This window comes from Macaca mulatta, chromosome 10 (genome assembly GCF_049350105.2).
Source record: "Macaca mulatta isolate MMU2019108-1 chromosome 10, T2T-MMU8v2.0, whole genome shotgun sequence".
Lineage (NCBI taxonomy): Eukaryota > Metazoa > Chordata > Mammalia > Primates > Cercopithecidae > Macaca > Macaca mulatta.
The window spans coordinates 87226534-87248546 of record NC_133415.1 but is presented as its reverse complement, the minus strand read 5'-3'; the positions used below and the strand labels follow the sequence as shown (position 1 = coordinate 87248546).

Here is a 22013-nt window from a genome sequence, read left to right as displayed (position 1 = left end):
GTGGTGGGCACCTGTAATCCCAGCTACTAGGGAGGCTGAGGCAGGAGAATCGCTTGAACCTGGGAGGCAAAGGTTGCAGTGATCCAAGAGCGTGCCATTGCACTCCAGTCTGGACGACAAGAGCAAAACTCCATCTCAAAAACAAAAAAGAAAAAAGAAAAAGAAAAATTGGTAACTATTTCTCAAATAACACTTGAGATCATTTGGATCAGTTTTAGGCCAAATTATAGTCTTGTCAATTCGTATTTGGTAATATTTATTTCCAACACTGATTCTATGATTTCAAGTAGCAGTGATAACAGAGGTTACAATGGATGTAACTAGTGAGTATCACAAACTTGATTCTGACATTTAAAGCTACCTTCTGGCCGGGCGCGGTGGCTCAAGCCTGTAATCCCAGCACTTTGGGAGGCCGAGACGGGTGGATCACAAGGTCAGGAGATCAAGACCATCCTGGCTAACCCGGTGAAACCCCGTCTCTACTAAAAAAAATACAAAAAACTAGCCGGGCGAGGTGGCGGGCGCCTGTAGTCCCAGCTACTTGGGAGGCTGAGGCAGGAGAATAGCGTGAACCTGGGAGGCGGAGCTTGAAGTGAGCTGAGATCCGGCCACTGCACTCCAGCCTGGGCAACAGAGCGAGACTCCGTCTCAAAAAAAAAAAAAAAAAAAAAAAAAAAAAAAGCTACCTTCTATGTCAGCTGAGCTTAAAATGAAAATAGAACTCCAATGTGCAAAATATACAGAAAAGTGGGCTCTGCCTCTCATGACACATAGGTTTTGCTGGTCAAGGCATCTTCAGTGCATAAGCTTATCACCAACTCAAAGGCTGTCTCTAAACAAAAACATAATCACCCACAGTGTTACAGCTTGCTCCTGTTAACATGACAGCAAGGTAAGTTCATGTCTTGGCAGTCGCATTAAATTTTAAAAATTTATTTGCAGAATACAGAATTCTCTCTTTCTTCTTCTTCTTCTTCTTTTTTTTTTTTTTTGAGACGGAGCCTTGCTCTGTCACCCAGGCTGGACTGGAGTGCAGTGGCGCGATCTCAGCTCACTGCAGCCTCAACCTCTCAGGTTTAAGCAATTCTTCTGCCTCAGTCTCCCAAGTAGCTGGTACTACAGACACCCGCCACCACTCCCAGCTAATTTTTGTATTTTTTGTAGAAACAGGGTTTCACCATGTTGGCCAGGCTGATCATGAACTTCTGACCTCAGGTGATTCACCTGCCTCAGCCTCCCAAAGTGCTGGAATTACAGGCATGAGCCATCACACCTGGCCAGAATTCACTTTCTTGTTTAAAAATATATATTCAAATAATTTTTATAACCTAAAAATAATACCCTAAGTATATAGCTGAGCACATACTCAACTTTTTTCTTTTTTTTTTTTTGAAACAGTCTCATTCTGTTGCCCAGGCTGGAGTACAGTGATACAATCACAGCTCACTACAGCCTTGACCTCCCAGGCTCAAGCAATCTTCCCACTTCAGCCACCCAAGCAGCTGGAACTATAGGCATGCCACACCCAGCTAATTTTTGTATTTTTCGTAAAGATAGGGTTTCACCATGTTGCCCCAGCCTGGCCTCGAACTCCTGGACACAAGCCTTGGCCTCCCAAAGTACTGGGATTACAGGTGTGAGCCACTGTAATTGCCGTTCATCTTTACCTGTCAGCAAAGTTCAGATTTCAGACCGAGATTTTCCTTTCAGAAGATAACATGAGGCAAGAGAAAATTAATAGCAAATATTTTTCCCGTATATATTCTAAGTATATGCTGCTGAGATCAGCCTTGACACACTTGTGAACTGAAGACTCATCTACTTAATGAGAGGAAGTGCTGTGGCTGTAGAACTGATTTCTTTGTTGAAAAATCACATGATAGGCCGGGCGCGGTGGCTCAAGCCTGTAAACCCAGCACTTTGGGAGGCCGAGACGGGCGGATCACGAAGTCAGGAGATTGAAACCATCCCGGCTAACACGGTGAAACCCCGTCTCTACTAAAAAAATGCAAAAAACTAGCCGGGCGAGGTGGCAGGCGCCTGTAGTCCCAGCTACTCGGGACGCTGAGGCAGGAGAATGGCGTAAACCCGGGAGATGCAGCTTGCAGTGAGCTGAGATCCGGCCACTGCACTCCAACCTGGGCGCCCGTATCCAAAAAAAAAAGAAAAATCACATGATAAACAATACTGAAATTACTGAACATCAAATTCAAATGCACATTAGAACACTTCCTGACTTGATGAATAATGAATAAAACAGTAAAAAACAGATACTTCTTGTCATTCTATGTATTCTTTCACAGTAACTAGGAAAATTAGGAAATATCTTCATACTTGATTGGAGAAGCACCTACACAAAGCCCTATTAAATAATACTGGTGAACCAAAGTGTTCTTTGTTCTCTACCCTCTATAGTATGTGCATGTGTTAAAAATTCTTCATTGCCTAGCTAGGCATGGTGGCACACAACTGTAATTCCAGCTACTCAGGAGGCTGAGGCAAGAAAATTGCTTGAGGCCAGGAGTTCAAAGCTGTAGTGTGCAATTACTGTGCCGGAGAACAGCCTGGGCAACACAGGGAGATCCCATCTCTAAAATACAAATTCTTCACTGTCAGCTTATGAGGTAGTAATGTCTAGTCTTAGCATATAAAAGTCTGAAAGGGTACAGGCTGTAATCTGGGATTCTATCAACCTGGGTCAATCCTGAAAGTATGTCAGGTGGGTCACTTCATCTGATATAGTACCAGTGTTGTCACTGGTTCTACAAGTAAGGTATATGCCCCAAAGGCAGCGGGTTATAAAGTAGTGCTCAGTCCGAGTAGGATAATCATAAACACCTATAGGAAGGGGCACTACTTCAACATGTGAAATGTGAAACCTAAAAATAAGCAGACTGTAAGATAACAGAACAAGACTCTAATAACCTGGCTAAGCTGGATCTTTAACACAGTATTTTAGCAAAGTATTGTTGGCTAAAGTAAAAATGAGAAAGATCTGGATGTTAAACAAAATGATGAATACACAAGGCAAGGACCAGCTTGCAGGAAAGGCTTTTCTGATAAAGGAAATGTAGCTCACAATTCAGGTTTCTATAAGCAAGAGGCAATTTTTTCTACACCTGCCCTAGAGAAGGAGTAAAACAGTTTGTCTCTGACCATAACCATGAAGCAAGTCACAGTTTTTCTGCAACTTTTTTTTTTTTTGAGACAGGGTCTCACTCTGTTGCCCAGGCTGAAGCACAGTGGCACAATCTTGGCCTACTTGCAGCCTTGACTTCTCAGGCTCAGGTGATCCTCCTACTTCAGCCTCCCAAGTAACTGGGATTACGGAGGTGTTCCTCCACACCCACACTATTTTTTGTATTTTTTTATAGAGACAGGTTTTCACTATGTTGCCCAGGCTGGTCTCCAACTCCTGGGCTCAAGCAATGCTCCCACTTTGGCCTCCCAAAGCACTGGGATGACAGGTGTGAGCCACCATGCCTGGCCTGCAATAAAATTAAGAGGATAAATACATATCCTTTGGATATATCCTTTTAGTGCATGAGTTTTTTTCTCCTTCTTTAACATAAGGCATACAACTCTAGAAATAAAGCTGGGAAACTCTAAAAATAAAACCATCAATGTCTGGGAACGCAATCTGACAGGTTAAGTTTAATATGCCTTGTAAGGGCAACATCCCCTCTTCTAAAGTGCTTCATCCTAACCATTCACTGACCACTCTTAGGCTTCAACAGAAACAGAGGACTCCTTAACTCCAGGCTGCCAGGCTTTGGTAAAGACAGAAACTCACAACTTACTTTCTTCTTTTTTTGAGACAGGGTCTTGCTCTGTCATCCAGGCTGGAGTGCAATAGCGTGATCTTGGTTCACTGAAGCCTCAAACTCCCAAGCTCAAGCGATCCTCCCACATCAGCCTCAAGAGTAGCTGGGACTATAGGCAAGCACCACCATGCCTGGTTAATTTTTTTTTTTTTTTTTTTGAGACAGAGTCTCGCTCTGTCACCTATGCTGCAGTGCAATGGTGTGATCTCGGCTCACTGCAACCTCCGCCTCCCAGGTTCAAGTGATTCTCCTACCTCAGCCTCCTGAGCAGCTGGGATTACAGGCACACGCCACCACGCCCAGCTAATTTTTTTGTATTTTGAGTAGAGACGGGGTTTCACCATGTTGGTCAGGCTGGTCTTGAACTCCTAAACTCAAGTGATTCACCTGCCTCGGCCTCCTAAAGTGTTAGGATTATGAAGTATAAGTTGCTGCACCTGGCCCACAACTTTCGTATGTCCCCCTGTTGTTGTAAGCTAATAACAATAACAGTTGTAAGTATGGCCTAATACATTTTTTACCTTATTGACTCACAGAAGTGTTTTGAGAATAGATACCTTTAAATAAGAGCAATGAGATTTCTCAAAGAAAAGTGTACACCACTAGTAGCATTTATTAACCCCATTCATGTGATCCTAACACACCAATATTTTTTCTCCATTACTCAGTACTGCTAGAGCAATGTATCTTGAGGACCAATTTTTCCCAATCTAGAAATATCACTTTCTGAATTTATCCCAATATTATGAAATATCTTCAGCTCTTTAAGACAAAACTCTGGTTCCACAATGGACTTTATGTTGCTGTCCACTTTCTATTATATTATTATCTTGCTTCTATGCAAAACTTTCTATATTGCCATCTTTATTCTGAAACCTTGCTATAATGCTATGAGTATTACATAACACTATAAAATAGAACCTAGTAGGGTAGGTCCAGCTTAAAGTCTATTAAGGTCTATTTTAATAACTGAGGTATCAAATATCCTCAATAACAGGACACGCTCATGAGCTCCATGGTGTAGAGCATGAAGTTGACACCTTCACATGTGCTCCTTCCACTCTTCTATCAGATAATGCCAACTTAACCAAACTCTGAGCCTTGTTTTAGGAGAACCAATGTGATCACAATTTTTTTAAAAGCTTTTTATTTTGAATTAATTATTACTCACAGGATGTAAAACATTGCACCAAGTCTCACATACACTTCATTTTTCTCCGAAGGTGACATCTTATATAACTATAGTACAGTATCAAAACCACAGAAGTGGCATTGGTACATTATTGTTAACCACAAACATTGTTAAATTTTCATCATGTTTAAAAGCTGAGTTCATTTCTGTAAATGTATAGTTCTATGCATTATCTCATGTATACATTTACGTAATCACCTATCACCAAAATCAAGATACAGAATCATCTTGTATGATGGAATCGTCATCATCACATTACCTTTTAATATTTGTATCCACTTCCCACCTACCCTGTTTCCTGACAAGTACTAATATGGTCTCCATCTCTAGTTTTGTCATTTTGAGAATGTTATATGAATTGAATCACACAGGATGTCATCTTTTGAGACTGACTTTCCTCATTAAGCAAATTACTCTTGAAGTCCACCCAGACCTACTGTGTGTATCAACAGCCCATTCCTTTTTTATTGCTGGGTGATCAGTATTTTTAAACTGTAGAAGAGTAAAATAATTCTGAGTGTCAATAAAAGTTTTAAAGAGTCCACTTAATGTTTGGGGAATTTAACGCCTACTTGTAAATTAAACTGATACATTAAAAAAAAAAACTTCCCAGACATTCACTTAAGCAACAGCACAGTATCAGACATAAGTATCTGTTTTAAAATGACAGAGTTGGAAGAAAAAAAAATGAAATGACAGAATTCAGTGAAGAAACTCAGGTGACTTACCCCATCCAGGTGGCAATGGACCAAGAGGATCAAATTCTTTACTTTGTGATGTAGCAAATAAATCTTGATTCTAAAAAGAACCAAGAAGTGATGAAACTATTAACAACAAATTATCTGACAGCAAGCTTATGAGTTCTGATTTTCCTTTCCTGGCAATGTATAACACAGAGAGTTTGCCATCTTAAAGAAGTGTCACATGGTTATGGATAAATGCCAATACACTTTGGTTTGGTTTAAAAAAAACCTGTGCAAACATTACCTAACATTTAAAATTATTTAAAATTAAAATATTATACAAATATGTAATTCTCATCCCCAAAATGACCATTTTTTCCTTTGTGCTACAAATTTTACATCAATAATTTAAAAATTAGAAAAACATATAACCCCCCCCGCAAAAGTAATTTATAATACCAGTACCCAGAATCATCAGATGACGGTGAAAAATATTGCATGTGTAACTCAAAAACAGAAGATCAAATACTGAACATATGACATACAAAGAATTATGAGAAGAGAGTTGGGGGAACAGGAAGAGTGGGCTGTCAGATGAGTGAAAGGAAAGGATTCCAGCTGGAAAGTGTTAATGAGCCTAGAACTGTATGGAAGACTTCTTAAAAGTTCTGTTTCCAGTGATCACATTGGTGGAGAGAAAGATTTGGCTAGATAAGATAAAAGCAAAGTAAGAGTCAACCTTCGGAAAAAGAAAACAAAAGTCATGCTGACTCCGTGTAGGGATATTAAATGTTTTGATTTAAATGTATAATTAAGTAGAGATAATTATATGGTTACCCTGTAAGACTTGGTTCAACCCTTTCTTCTTTAGTAAGATAAACAAGAGTCTAACTGCATAAAACATAATTTTACTATGGGGAAGAAAAAAAACAAGTAAAATAGGACAATGAATCCCACATACCCAGCACCAGGATTCAACACTGATCAAGACTTAGCCAAGTTTCTTTATCTCTTTTCTCCTGTTCTTTGTTGAAGCGAAAATCAAACATTATTTTACCTCTACATATTTTAGCATGCCTCTCTAAAAATTTTTTTTCTTTTTTTTTTTTTTTTTTTGAGATAGAGTCTTGCTCTATCACCCAGGCTGGAGTACAGTGGCAGGATCTCGGCTCACTGCAAACTCCACCTCCTGGGTTCAAGTGATTCTCCTCCCTCAGCCTCCTGAGTAGCTGGGATTACAGGCGTGTGCCACACGCCCAGCTGATTTTTGTATTTTTAGTAGAGACGGAGTTTCGGAGTTTCACTGTGTTGGCCAGGCTGGTCTCAAAGTCCTGACCTCAGGCAATCCGCCCACCTTGGCCTCCCAAAGTACTGGGATTAAAGGCATGAGTAACTGCACCCAGCTGACATTTTCTTACATAATCATAATGTCATTATGACATGTAGTAAAGAATCAATGTTAATTTTATCATCTAATACCTAATCTGTAATTAAATGCATGATTGCTTATTTGTTAAAATCAGGATCCAAACAAAGTCCTTACGTTACATTTGGTTGTTTCTCTTAAATCTCAACATAGAGCAGCTCCCTTGCTATCTCTTTTTGTTTCTTTACCCATCCCCTCCAACCCCCTGTCACTGGCCTATTACAGAAACCTGGTTGATTGATGAGGTCTTGAAGGATATGAGATATATTACACTACTGATATAATAACTTGGATTTAGTGCTGTCGAGAACTGCCTTCCTCCTCCTGATAGACACGATTATGAAAAGATGTGAGGACAGGGAGGCCAGCAGGAAACACTACAAAAGGTCTGAGCCCAAGTTACAGATGAGGTCTGAAATGTTTGGCACAAGACATACTGTACTGACAATTTTAAGACTGAAGCCAACCCCACTGGCTCTCCCTGGACAGATAAACTAGGGACATGCACAATTAAGCCATGGACTAGAAAGAACCATTACACAGTGTTTTATCATCAACCATATCCACTCTGAGACTTAAAATGCTGGGTGTATGACAGTTTCTGTATGCTAGTAACAGTCACAACAACAATGGCAGCCAAAGGCCACTTCATATACTCAATAAACAGACTATTTCTCAGCAACACCCCATCATTTTTAAAGTAAATGTTATTAAGGATGTTAAATTAATTCATTTCAGCTTATATCTTTGGCTATGTTAACTAAAATAGGCTGTTTAGATTCTATGTGATTTCAAACCACTCTACATCAAGTACAAAGAGTAAAAATTTCAGAAAATTGTTCAGATTATGTTGGATTGGTGGGGGGGGGAACAAGATGATGAAGGAGAAGCTGCCCTTAAAAAAAAAAATTCCAAAGACCCTGAGTCCTAAATCGGTCAGGTTTACAGTAGTCAAAATATACAGTTGGTGCTCCAGAAATCTGCTAAATCTCTCTTCTAAAAGAATGTTTTGAAAGATTATGTAATGCAAAAATGAGATAAAGGGTACATATACAGAGGTGAATATGAAGAAGAGAAGAGATGGGAACTAACATTTCTAAGCATTCAGTACGTGCCAAATATATTGGAACTTTATTTTAAAGAATCCTCAGAAAAACTGAGGCAATTTTATATCTGTATTTATTTTACAGATAAAAGAAATAAGTCTTGATAAGGTTAAGTAACTAACTCAAAGTCATACAGAGAAAGTTAACTGTGGAATCAGGATTTGAACTGTACTGACTCAGTACAGGATTTGAACTGTACTGACTCAGTACAGGATTTGACGTGTCTGACTCCAAAGCCCATGCTCTTTCCACTGAACACCCATGTGGAAACTAGTTTTAAAGAAGGCAGGCAAGCTAGGCATTCAAACCTAGAAGAAATTTGGCCAGGCATACCACAGGTGATTATAATTTAGAAAGGAAGATGTAAAATAGCACAGAAAAAAAAAATGAAAAGAAGGGTAAAGTACACAAGAGACACAATTAATTTCAGCTTTAAAACCACTGGGAGGGGAAATATAGTTAACATTTGTTCAGAGAAAGTGGCAGGAAAAATTGTTATATGAAAGAAAAGTACCTGAGTCATAAGCAGGGAACAAAGGGAAGGCTGCTGATAAAGGTGAATTTGTCTACATCAGTGAGTGCTGACTATTATGATGATGAGGTATCAGGAATAGGCAAGAATATGAAGAAAAGGGATAAAGCCATGCCTGGTCAGGACAGGAATGTGAAAGGTGCTGTTTTACGCTGATGAATTCTAACAGGGATGATACCAATGGCAGTGGAGGGGAAGAGATGGTGATGGAGAGGGGCATTTTCTCCTGAGCTCTTTTAAGATTTGATTTTCTTCCATTTAGGTTCTATATAACATATCCATCTTGTTTGGCACAGAGAATCAAATTTCTCAATGGATTATTTTCCTTTTCCTCCAGAGAAAAGATCAATGATACCATATGACTTGAGAGATTATAAAATTCCTACCACCAAAGACTGCATAGCAAAGGAAGATTTTGGTGTACTTACACTATTACTGCAATATTGCTCTACAGGAAAATATGTAAAATTTAAAGCATTTGTTTCCAGAAGGGAAATGATTTTATATCAAAGATAATAAAGATTTAAAGACAGAATAATACGGTAAGCATACTCCTATAAAGGATCAAATTTCTTCAGTCTGCCAGAGTACCAAATAATTTTTTAGGTAAGCCTTACCTCCAAATGGTAAAAAGTGGTTAAACTCTATCATCAGTTTTGTACAACCACGTTAGAGTCAGATGCTCTTAGACCCAAGTCACTAGCAAATTTAGAAATGTTTTAATTATTTTCAAGCTGCTTGAGTTTATTTTTACTGTTCTTTTGTTCATGAATTTTAAGTTGTCCTAACTTCTTTTTTGCTTATTTTTGACATTAAAAAGAAAAGGAAGTTGGACTTAAGCAAATTACTAAAAGGAAAGACTAGATCACACACAGAATACCCCAGACGAGGTCTAAAAATAATACCTACTAACAGCAACAACTGGGTCGCCATGCTACTTGCACCTTCTTTTTAGTGCTTTCCATGACATATGCTGGAAGGGGCTAGAAACAAAATACTCTTACTAGTTTATTAAACAACAGCCTGCTCACCCCATAAATGAATCTCTGGTTAAACTGCTGCATTGCTCCTTGAAGCTGACTACGCTGTAGCTGCCATTGTTCATAGTTCCGGACAGATTCCAGTGTTGGCCTCTGCCACGTTGTTGTTCTTGTGAAATGGTCAACATAATAAATACGTCCCATGTTGTCAACCCGCCGTTCCCAGCTAAATCAGGAAAAAAAAAAAAACAAGCTAATTCAACAAATACTTGTGAAACAGAAGATTTTACCTTGAGAAACTACTTTTAATTTATATGGACTCTTTTATGCGTTTTTAAATAGTTTGTAAGTAAACTTAAGAGAAATGTTTCTAAAAATTTATTTCTTGAAAGTTCGTAAGATACATTAGCTAGGTTCTTAAAATGCAATACATATTTAGCGAGTAAGTCTCAAACAGTCATTAAGTTTTGAGCTTCTGTTCAATGTTCTTTTCACTGTTTCAATCATAACAGGGATGCAAATTGAATTTATAGCTTCGGACAGATATCAAAAAGCACTTTTTGGCCAAGTGCAGTGGCTCACACCTGTGATCCCAGTACTTTGGGAGGCCAAAGTGGGTGGATCACTTGAGGTCAGGAGTTCAAGACCAGCCTGGCCAACATAGTGAAGCCCCCATATCTACTAAAAATATAAAAAATTAGCCAGCCGTGGTGGCGCAGATCCATAGTCCCAGCTACGCGGGAGGCTGAGCAGGAGAACTGCTTGAAGCTGTGAGGTGGGGGCTACAGTGAGCTGAGATCATGCCAATACACTCCAGCCTGGGCAACAGAGGGAGTCTCCATCTCAAAAATAAAAATAAAAATAAATCAAACACACACAAAATTTTCTGCAAGAACACAACTAACTTCCTATCTTTTTTTATTTTTATTTTTTTGAGACAGAGTTTCCCTCTTTTTGCCCAGGCTGGAGTGCAATGGCGCGATCTCGGCTCATCACAACCTCTGCCTCTTGGGTTCAAGCGATTCTCCTGCCTCAGCCTCCTGAGTAGCTGGGATTACAGGCATGCATCACCACGCTTGGCTAATTCTGTTTTGTTTTGTTTTTTTTCTTGAGATGGAGTCTCGCTCTGCCGCCCAGGCTGGAATGCAGTGGCCAGATCTCAGCTCACTACAAGCTCCGCCTCCTGGGTTTACACCATTCTCCTGCCTCAGCCTCCCGAGTAGCTGGGACTACAGGCGCCCGCCACGTCACCCAGCTAGTTTTTTGTATTTTTTAGTAGAGACAGGGTTTCACCGGGTTAGCCAGGATGGTCTCGATCTCCCAACCTCGTGATCCACCCATCTTGGCCTCCCAAAGTGCTAGGATTACAGGCTTGAGCCACCGCGCCTGGTCAATTTTGTATTTTTATTAGAGACGGAGTTTCTCCATGTTGGTCAGTCTGGTCTCGAACTCCCGACCTCAGGTGATCTGCCCACCTCGGCCTCCCAAAGTGCTGGGATTACAGGCATGAGCCACCAAGCCCAGCCAACTTCCTATCATTTTAAATGGGTACAAAATATGTAAGTAAATATTGATACAAATGTTCTAAATAAAACATTTGAAACATAATTGATTGTGTTGATTATGAACATAATTCATAAATGAATCGAATGATTTCACGATTTCTACCTGGTTGGTTATTTAGGCTGGTTTCTAATATTCTGATGTTATAAAAAATAAAACAATGAATATCCTAATGCAGCAAATGGTTTCTTCCTTTGAATTATTTCTTTAGGATAAATTTCACATAGAGGATTATGGTATGTATTAATATATAATTATGGTGGGCAGATGCAGGGAGGATGACAGGGTCTGGCTCTGTTGACCAGGAGTACAGTGGCACGATCACAGTTCACTGTAATCTTGAACTCCTGGGCTCAAGAGATTCTCCCTCTTCAGACTCCTGATTAACTAGGACCACAGGTATATGCCACCATGCCCAGCTAATTTTTTTTACTTTCTATAGCAACGGGGTCTCACTATGCTACCCAGGCTGGTCTCAAACTCCTGGCCTCAAGCGCCCATCCTACCTTGGCCTCCCAAAGTGCTAGGATTTCAGGCATCAGCCACTGTGCCCAGCCACAGCAGCAATTAATAAGGTAAAGTTCCTCACCAACACTTGATATTATCTGCTAATTTAATAACTAAAACAGTACCTTTTCAGGGTATATTTCCTTCAGATTACTAACAAGGTTAAGTATTTTTCCATGTTTGCTACTGACATTCCTCTGGATTAAAAAATATTTTTTCTCCAATTATTTTATATAAAGTTTCTTGGTTTTTTGGGGGGTTTTTTTTGACAAAGTCTTCCTCTGTCTCCAGGCTGGAGTGCACTGGTACAATCTCGGCTCACTGCAACCTCCGCCTCCCAGGTTCAAGCCATTCTCCTGCCTCAGCCTTCCGAGTAGCTGGGACTATAGGCGCACACCATGGCGCCCAGCTAATTTTTAAATTTTTAGTAGAGATGGGGTTTCACCATGTTGGCTAGGCTGGTCTCGATCTCTTGACCTCGTGATCCGCCCACCTCAGCCTCCCAAGGTGCTGGGATTACAGGTGTGAGCCACCGCGCCTGCACTATAACGTTAATGTTAAAAGCTTAACACCATGTATTAATATATCCTTAACTTCCCCAATTAATTTGAAATGATTTTGCTATTAAATATAGTTTTTTAAATATAATAAGAATTTCATTTTAATATATGATGGGGCTCTAATTCTTATTCATTTAAATAATTACTCTTGAAGAAACTAATACTCAAACTACAGTATTAGTAAACAGGTAAACAGTTTAGACAAGAAAAGTCAAGGAAAAAAAAATTTTTTTTTTTGAGACGGAGTCTTGCTCTGTCACCCAGGCTGGAGTGCAGTGGCATGATCTCTGCTCACTGCAAGCTCCATCTCCCAGATTCACATCATTCTCCCACCTCAGCCTCCTGAGTAGCTGGGACTATAGGCACCTGCCACCACGCCCGGCTATTTTTTTTTTTTTTGTATTTTTAGTAGAAACGGGGTTTCAGCGTGTTAGCCAGGATGGTCTCAATCTTCTAACCTTGTGATCCGCCTGCCTTGGCCTCCCAAAGTGCTGGGATTATAGGGTGAGCCACTGCGCCCGGCCGACCTAGGGAATCTTTAGGTCAGAAATGAGTGAAAATAGGGCCAGGCGTGATAGCTCACACCTATAATCCCAGCACTTTGGGGGGCCAAGGCAGGAGGATGGCTTGAGCTCAGGAGTTCAAAAACAGCCCGGGCGACATAGCAAGATGTTGTTTCTATATAATAAAGAAAAAAAGAAAGAAATATGAGTGAAAACAAAAATCATTTATCAGATTCTGAATTAATCAGTTGTCTAGCTCTCTTCTTTCTAATTTGTACTTACCACAAAACAAAGTGGACAGAGAAAGGGTTGACAGGAAAAAGTAAAATAGAAATGTAGGGAAGACTATACAGATGTAATCCACAATTCTGACTAAATAAAATTATTCTTTTTAAATTCAGATACTTACCCAGGAGGTAGAGGTTCTGGTCTATCCCATGTTGTTCTTTTCTCAACATGATCTACATAGTAAACTCGTCCGTGCTGGTCCACTCTCTGCTCCCAACTTAAATACAAAATTAGAAGGTTGGTAAAATACTTGCATGAGTTACTTGGCTTTTTAATCCTGTCTTTGCCTTTTTCCATTAAATGACCACTATTGAACTAAGGCAAATAAGGATATCAATTTAGAAAGATGATACAAATACAATTTAAGAATAAAGTGAAGAAATGTAATCTTCAGGCGGTGGCACACAGTGAATTCAATTTCTTCTATGCAAGTATCTGCTCTAGGAGAAAATACATCCTAAAGAGGCTTGAGGTCAGTCAAGCTAGGATACAGAAGTCACTGTCAATCAGGGTATAATCAGGATTTGAGTGGAAACAAATGGCCAGGCACAGTGGCTCATGCCTGTAATCCCAGCGCTTTGGGAGGCCGAGGCGGCCAGATCACTTGAGGTCAGGAGTTCAAGATGAGCCTGGCCAACATGGTGAAACCCCAACTCTACTAAAAATACAAAAATTAGGGCGCAGTGGCTCACACCTGTAATCCCAACAGTTTGGGAGGCCGAGACGGGTGGATTACTCGAGGTCAGGAGTTCAAGATCAGCCTGGCCAACATGGTGAAACCTTGTCTCTACTGAAAATACAAAAATTAGCTGGGTGTGACAGTGGGCACCTGTAGTCCCAACTACTCAGGAGGCTGAGGCAGGAGAATCACTTTAACCTGGGAGGCAAAGGTTGCAGTGAGCCAAGATTGTACCATTGCACTCCAGCCTGGACGACAGAGCAAGATTCCATATCAAAAAAAAAAAAAAAAAAATTAGCCAGGCATGATGGCAGGTGCCTGTAATCCCAACTACTTGGGATGCTGAGGCAGGAGAATCACTTGAATCCAGAAGGTGGAGGTTACAGTGAGCCAAGATCCCACCACTGCACTACAGTTTGGGTGACAGAGCAATATTTCATCTCAAACAAACAAATAAAAAATAAACAAGAAAAAATTACATTTGAGTATCTTAAAAACAATCTATGAAAATAGTCTTAAAATAATCAGTAGAGATTAAAATGGGATTATGAGCACAAATTTTCTCTGTTTTCGGAATTATCTATCACTTTGCTATAATGATTTTTCTTTTTTCCCCAAGATGGAGTTTTGCTCTTGTTGCCCAGGCTGGAGGGCAGTGGCATGATCTTGGCTCACTGCAACCTCCACCTTCCAGGTTCAGTCAATTCTCCTGCCTCAGACTCCCGAGTAGCTGGGATTACAGGCACTCGCCACCATGTCCGACTAATTTTTTGTATTTTTAGTAGAGATGGGATTTCACCATGTTGGCCAGGCTGGTCTCGAACTCCTGACCTCAGGTGATCTGCCCGCCTCGGCCTCCCAAAGTGCTGGGATTACAGGCGTGAGCCACCACGCCCAGCCTATAATGATTTTATGATGAAAAAAAATTTTGATATTAAAAAGGGATTTTTTCCCCCCTCAAAGAAAAAAGCAATTAGAATTAGGTGATTATTTTATTAATTGGCCTTGGTTAACTTTCAGGGTCCATTGATGAAAAAATATATTTTTCCACTTTGCCCTGAAGATTTCAAATATGGTACGTTTTCCTTGTTCATTTTGACTCTAGATCCCCCAAAATCAATTATAATATCATAAAAACAGTCGGCTGGGTACAGTAGCTCATGCCTGTAACCCCAGCACTTTTGGAGGTTGAGGTGGGTCGATCACTTGAGGTCAGGAGTTCGAGATCAGCCTAGCCAACATGGTGAAACCCCGTCGCTACTAAAAGTACAAAAATTAGCCGGGCTTGGTAGTGCACACCTGTAATCCTAGCTACTTGGGAGGCTAAGGCAGGAGAATTACTTGAACCCAGGGTGCGGAGGTTGCAGTGAGCCGAGATCGCGCCACTGCACTCCAGCCTGGGAGACAGAGCAAGACTCCATCTCAGAATAAAGCAATTTAAAAAGAGTGATTGAAACAATGGAGTTTACTGTTGTTTACTATTATTCTCCTTATTAATAAGCAGGCTTATGGAGAAGACTAAAGACAATGTATGTTAATTTCAAAAGTTACTCACCCAGGTGGCAAGGGAGCTTGAGTTACAGGATTTAATGGCCTAGGGCCTGAGCCTCCAGATATAGTAAGAGGAATTATTAATCCAGATGTTGCTCCTTCAGATGTATTTGTATTTGTATTTGTCGGTGGCAGAGAGCCTGTACTAGACCCATCACTTTCAGAAGTGGCAGATGGTGAACCATTGACAGATGCTATAAAAGATTTGGGGAAAATAGGAAAAAAATCTTTTATTTTCTAAAATTCAGGATAGAATTTTAACTGTAACAAATAAAAGGCAGATGACAAATATAAAACTTAAGATGTAGATACACAGGTGAAAATTACTTAAAGAAATAAGTAATGGAAATAACCAACGCTGCCACTTAATAGGCTTGTTTACTTCTTCGGTCCTGTCTACCCCTATGTCCCATTATTAATTACAAAGCATGTACAGGTTGTCTGATCTCCTGATGTCATAGGAAATAAAAACTTTTAGAATAGGAAATCATTAATATTCCTTGGTATTTTAAGTTCATTTATTAATTTTCCAGCTCTTTAAAACTGCTTTCCTGTGAAACCCTGCAGATTACAGACCAATTTTTTATGTTGGTTAATAATATGGAAGGTCTGACTGATAAGCAATAATATTCTTACAAATAGTAACTGGTCATATATTACACCTTTAAGAAATACTTGTGGACAAAACAATGTCTAGAGGAGGTCAACAAGTTTATAATAAAGACATCTTAAAGACTCACAATATACTGTTATTCAAATTATTTATAAAAGGGGAAGATGTGGTTGCAGTGCCTTATGCCCGTAATTCCCACGCTTTGGGAGGCCGAGGCAGGCAGATCACTTTCAGCTCAGGAGCTCCAGACCAGCCTGGGCAACATGGCAAAACTCCATCTCTACAAAAAATATAAAATGATTTGCAGGCCGGGCACGGTGGCTCAAGCCTGTAATCCCAGCACTTTGGGAGGCCGAGATGGGTGGATCACAAAGATCGAGACCATCCTGGCCTACACGGTGAAACCCCGTCTCTACTAAAAAATACAAAAAACTAGCCGGGCGAGGTGGCGGGCACCTGTAGTCCCAGCTACTCGGGAGGCTGAGGCAGGAGAATGGCGTAAACTCGGGAGGCAGAGCTTGCAGTGAGCTCAGATCCGGTCACTGCACTCCAGCCTGGGTGACAGAGTGAGACTCCATCTCAAAAAAAAAAAAAAAAAAAGAAAATGATTTGCAGAGAACTAATGTACTTTTCCAGTAATATTTGGTTTAACTACACTGCATTCCCTGCCCATATATTAGCAGAGAGAAATAATAAAAGATAAGATTAAAGATTTGTTCTGGCTACCAGAGAAATGGATATTCTAACTGTAGGTGTTCACATTTTTACTACCTAAAATATGCTTATCTGTTGTGTATTTTTTATTTAAAATCTGAGTCATTTAGCATTGTTGGGTTTTCATTTACTAACTTTTTAAAGGATATACTGGGAATAAGCAACCAAATCCTTGACTATTTAATACATTTATGTTATAGTTACAAACCATGTAAGAAAGGTGCAATGTTATTGCAATGTTATCTGTACCGCCTATACTTTATATTATGCACATGTCATTTTCATTCTCAATAGAGCACTGCCTCAGTAACGTCACCTTGAATAAAAACTTAGGAAAAAGGCACTTTTGGTTACCTACAGAAAGATCATTCTCTTCCAAAATCTTTTTTTTTTTTTTTTTTTTTTGAGACGGAGTCTCGCTCTGTCGCCCAGGCTGGAGTGCAGTGGCCGGATCTCAGCTCACTGCAAGCTCCGCCTCCTGGGTTCACGCCATTCTCCTGCCTCAGCCTCCCAAGCAGCTGGGACTACAGGGGCCCGCCACCTCGCCCGGCTCATTTTTTTTGTGTTTTTAGTAGAGACAGGGTTTCACCGTGGTCTCGATCTCCTGACCTTGTGATTCGCCTGCCTCGGCCTCCCAAAGTGCTGGGATTACAGGCGTGAGCCACCGCGCCCGGCCCCAAAATCTTAAATGTAAAAATACACGCAGAAAATTCACCTAAGGCCGGGCGCGGTGGCTCAAGCCTGTAATCCCAGCACTTTGGGAGGCCGAGATGGGCGGATCATGAGGTCAGGAGATCGAGAGACGATCCCCGCTAACACGGTGAAACCCCGTCTCTACTAAAAACAAAAAAATAGCCGGGCGAGGTGGCGGGCGCCTGTAGTCCCAGCTACTCGGGAGGCTGAGGCAGGAGAATGGCGTAAACCCGGGAGGCGGAGCTTGCAGTGAGCTGAGATCCGGCCACTGCACTCCAGCCTGGGTGACAGAGCAAGACTCCGTCTCAAAAAAAAAAAAAAAAAAAGAAAATTCACCTAAAAGAATCTCCTGACACTTACCTGAGAATTAATTGCCAACCAGAACATTATTTATGAGAGTACTGAGAGCTGGAATACAAACCTGGTCTACGTGGGGTGGGTGGTGGTGGTCGTGAAGGTCTTGGAGGTCTAGAAGGTTTAAAACCGCCATTTGAGAGTGATGGAGAATTATTCCCACTGACTCTCCTATTTTCACCAGCTCCTGCATCTTCGGGATCATCTGATCCATTTGTGCTCAGTCTGGGTAAGAAGAGGGGAAAAGAAAGGGGGAGAGAAAAATAATGAATACTCCCTGAATTTAACATCTAGAGATAGAGTGATGGGTTGTCCAAGGGCACAGGAATACTTGTGGCCATTCAGAACTATTAGGTATGCTGGTTCGTATTTCAAATAAGCCTTCAGGAGGCCCTATATTAATAGGAACAAAGTCAAGTTTTCAAAATCCTTATAAACGGTACTACTTTATCACAAGCACAGATAACTTTACCATTGTTGTTTCTTAGTTTCCACTGGCTATTAATATTAATTCAAGTTTGAGGCAGGTCTGGTTTTCCCATGCTAGGAGAACGAAGTGCACGTATTTCCCAGGGACTAGACCCTGATATCCCCCGCCTCAGTACAATGGTACACAAAAAGTTCAAAGCTAGTGATTTAGAGTAGAAGTACCCACAGACCTTTTTTGAAAGGAGCTGTCATTTATTCAAAGCAATGACATCAACTGGAGGGATAGAAAGGAGGGAAGAACACTAACAGGAAATGTCAGACTGAAAGCTACTGCTACTGTTGGCTAAATATAGTTGATTCCTTTTCCTTCCAGAGGGGCTCTAGTCATAGATTAGAAACAAGGGCATAAGTAGCCAGTCTGCAGATGTCTCAGCCAAGGCTCTGGTATGTACTACCTCCAAACCACTACACGGTACTAACCCATACTCCTAGGAATTTCAGAATAAGCCTGAACAAAATAAAATCTAATAGATTCAACTAACAGAGGCTGGGTGCTGTGGCTCACGCTTGTAATTGCAACACTTTGGGAGGCTGAGGTGAAAGGATCACTTAAGCGCAGGAGTGAGAGATCAGCCTGGGCAACATGACAAGACCCTGTCTGTACAAAAAAATTTAAAAAGTAGCTGAGCATGGTGGGGCACGCCTGTAGTCGAAGCTACTGAGGAGGCTGAGGTGGGACGATTGTTTGAGTCTGGGAAGTGGAGGTTGTAGTGAGCTGAGCTTGCGCCACTGCACTCCAACCTGGAGACAGAGTGAGAGCCTGTCTCAAACAAAACAAAGAAACAGAGACACAGTATCATGTATTAAATTATTTTTCTGTAAAACGTGTATTGCAATGATTTATTTTTAATAAAAACTGTGTGTTTTGATATACATAGTGAAAAACATTACTGCAGTCAAGCTAATTAACATCTCTCTCCTCGCATAGTTTTGTTTTTCTTTCTTTTTTTTAAGACAGAGTCTCATTCCATCGCCCAGGCTGGAGTGCAGTGGTGTGATCTCAGCTCACTGCAACCTTCACCTCCCAGGTTCTAGTTCTTATGCCTCAGCCTCCCGACTAGGTAGGACTACAGGCACCCACCACCATGCCCAGCTAATTATTTTGTAGAGACAGGGTTTTGCCATGTTGCCCACGCTGGTCTTGAACTCCTGACCTCAAGCAATCCTCCCTCCTTGGCCTCCCAAAGTGCTACGATTATAGGCATGAGCTGCTGCGTACCTGTCCTCATATTTTAAAAGACATTTTCAAACTATGTACCACAGAAATCCTTTAGGGCCTTTCTATTCAAAGTGTGGTCTTTAAAACAAAAGGACAAGCACTATATAGGAGCTTGTCAGAAATGCCCAAACTTCAAAACTATTCTAGACCTACTACATCAGAGCTAGCATTTTAACAAGATCCCCAGATTATATATGTGGAGAGTAAGTTATGACAAGCACTACTTTGGGGGTTCCCCAAATGCTTATTTTTAATAGAGGGACAACTCAGTAATTGGCAGTCAGCACCTGATTAGTGTTGACTACCTGCAGAACATAGTATGAATGCAGGAAGAGTCAGCTTTGACACTGCTTCCCTTCTAACTGAGGTTTCCAAAACCATTTAAGACTGCATATTGTCTCTCCATGCTATTTTAAGAGGTTCCTAATTAGTTTGAAAGAAGAGTTCCTGCTGCTTTTTAAATAACAGGTAACAACTAGTAGAATAGACCAAAAATTGGGAAATTAAGGTTTCTAGCTCTGACTCTGCTACTGATGAGTTATGTGACCAAAGAATGAATCCTAAAATGTATTATCTTGACTACAAGATTCCTAAAAATCTTTCAGTTAGAAAATTCATACTAAATTGCATATTCAGTGCTAGACAAGTTTTAGGGGTATGTGAGGGAGGGGCAGAACATTCAGTGCATGAGATAAACCTACTATGATAAAGGTACAGTAGAAACTGGATTCCAAAAATGCTATGATTTGTTGCTGGGGATTAACATTTCGGGAATTTTAACATCAATGCTATGTACCCTTCTAACATTTTGATCTCAATTTTTCAATGGAATTATCTGATAACCCATACAACTCCTTAAATTTCCTTGATACTGAGAATTGTTCCTCTTTCTAGATCTTGAACTCTAAAATCCCTCTAACTACAACTTCCTATTCATTCTACCTGCCTCCTGCAATATATTTTATTCAGTCTCATCACAACCTTCAACTCCTCCCACAATCTTTACAGTTCATCAGCTCACTTCACGCCTCACTTGAACTTCAATCATAGGCCACTTTCCCTAGTAGTTTCAATTCCTTCACCCTTGCCCAACTGCTTCCCCTCCCAGAAATTCTTTCACCACAACTAATCCCTTTTCTACTTTGTCCACTACTATTCTCTCGGACCAACAAGTAATGCTGAAGAACGTTCCAGTTGAGAAGTCAGGTGTATTTTAGTGGAGTAAATAAACTAAGTAAACTAGCATATTAAAGAGCAGGCTGCTCTACAAATGATCCTGATAAATTTTCCACTGGGCCCAGCAAAGATAAGGTCAGAGGTTTTCACTTCCAATTATTTAAGACAAAAACTCTTTTCTCCCCTCTTATTAAAAAGAAGAAATTGCCAGGGCACAGTGGCTCACGCCTGTAATCCCAGCACTTTAGGAGGCCAAGGTGGACAGATCACTTGAGATCAGGAGTTTGAGACCAGCCTGGCCTATATGGCAAAACCCCATCTCTACTAAAAATACAAAAATTAGCTAGGCATGCGCCTGTAGTCCCAGCTACTCAGAAGGCTGAGCTGGGAGGATCGCTTGAACCCAAGAGGCAGAGGTTGTGGTGAGCGGAGATTGCACCACAGCACTCCAGCCTGGGCAACAGAGCAAGACTCTGTCTCAAAAACAAACAAACAAACAAACAAACAAATCACAGCTCAAGACTCCTGGGAGCTCGGGAATTATAAATGATGGATGATTTTGACAACCCAACATAGTAGTAAAACCATGGGTTCAATGAGATTAGTGTGCTGGTATTAAAATTAATGTGAATAAAGAAATTAATAATTTGGTAGGACAAAAAGCTCTAAGTCCTATACAATCATACAGACCTAGGCAAAAGATAGAAAAAAATTAAAATTGTGCTTCAGTCTATATATTTGTATTATAGAGTATTCAAATTCCTAAAACTGGATTATGTCAAAGAGACCAAGCCAACATTGGCTACAGTTGACATTATTCAACAACTTCATTTGGGTTATCTATACTGCTTAGAAATCAGTTTCTACATCTCTAATCCACTCCTGGACCCATCCCCAGTGCTCCCTGCAAACCTTTTCCATCTCCTCAAATTGCTAATACCAATCTGTAGCTATCCCTGACTCTTCCTCTTCCTTAAAATAATGATTATCTGCTATCCCTCAACTTTCTCCCATACCTTAAAATTTCTCTGTGCCACTAACTATCTTCATCTGTTTCCCATGTCTGAAAAAGTCTCCCTCCCTTTCTTCAAGGATGATTTGCCTATTATGTCCTGGATGGCAGACTATATCCTCTAGGACTGCCCAACATCTTTTAATGCTTTCTTGCATCTTAATTACATTCCTTTCTTACAGACCTTTTGTCTTACTCCACAAATATAATCAATCACCCAAACCTAAAATGTTTCCTCAATCCTATCTGTTCCTCAAGCTGTTTCCCATTCCCCTTTCCTTCACTATACTCTTTTTTTAAATGCAGTTGGCCAGGCACGGTGGCTCACGCCTAGAAGGGTGCGGTGGCT

The 22013-nt window shown here is 40.6% G+C and overlaps 1 protein-coding gene across 20 annotated transcripts in view; it reads right to left on the bottom strand.

Annotated features, from left to right (window-relative positions):
* The window catches only part of ITCH (itchy E3 ubiquitin protein ligase), a 135237-nt gene that overhangs the window by 45040 nt on the left and 68184 nt on the right, over positions 1-22013 (bottom strand). For all 20 annotated transcript variants that reach the window (XM_077951499.1, XM_077951501.1, XM_077951507.1 and 17 more), the window contains 5 exons: positions 17836-17993; positions 15399-15588; positions 13286-13381; positions 9795-9969; positions 5745-5814 (listed from right to left, as the gene is read on the bottom strand). In XM_077951499.1, the coding sequence (XP_077807625.1) occupies positions 5745-5814; positions 9795-9969; positions 13286-13381; positions 15399-15588; positions 17836-17993 (689 nt within the window). The remainder of the gene's footprint in view (positions 1-5744; positions 5815-9794; positions 9970-13285; positions 13382-15398; positions 15589-17835; positions 17994-22013) is intronic.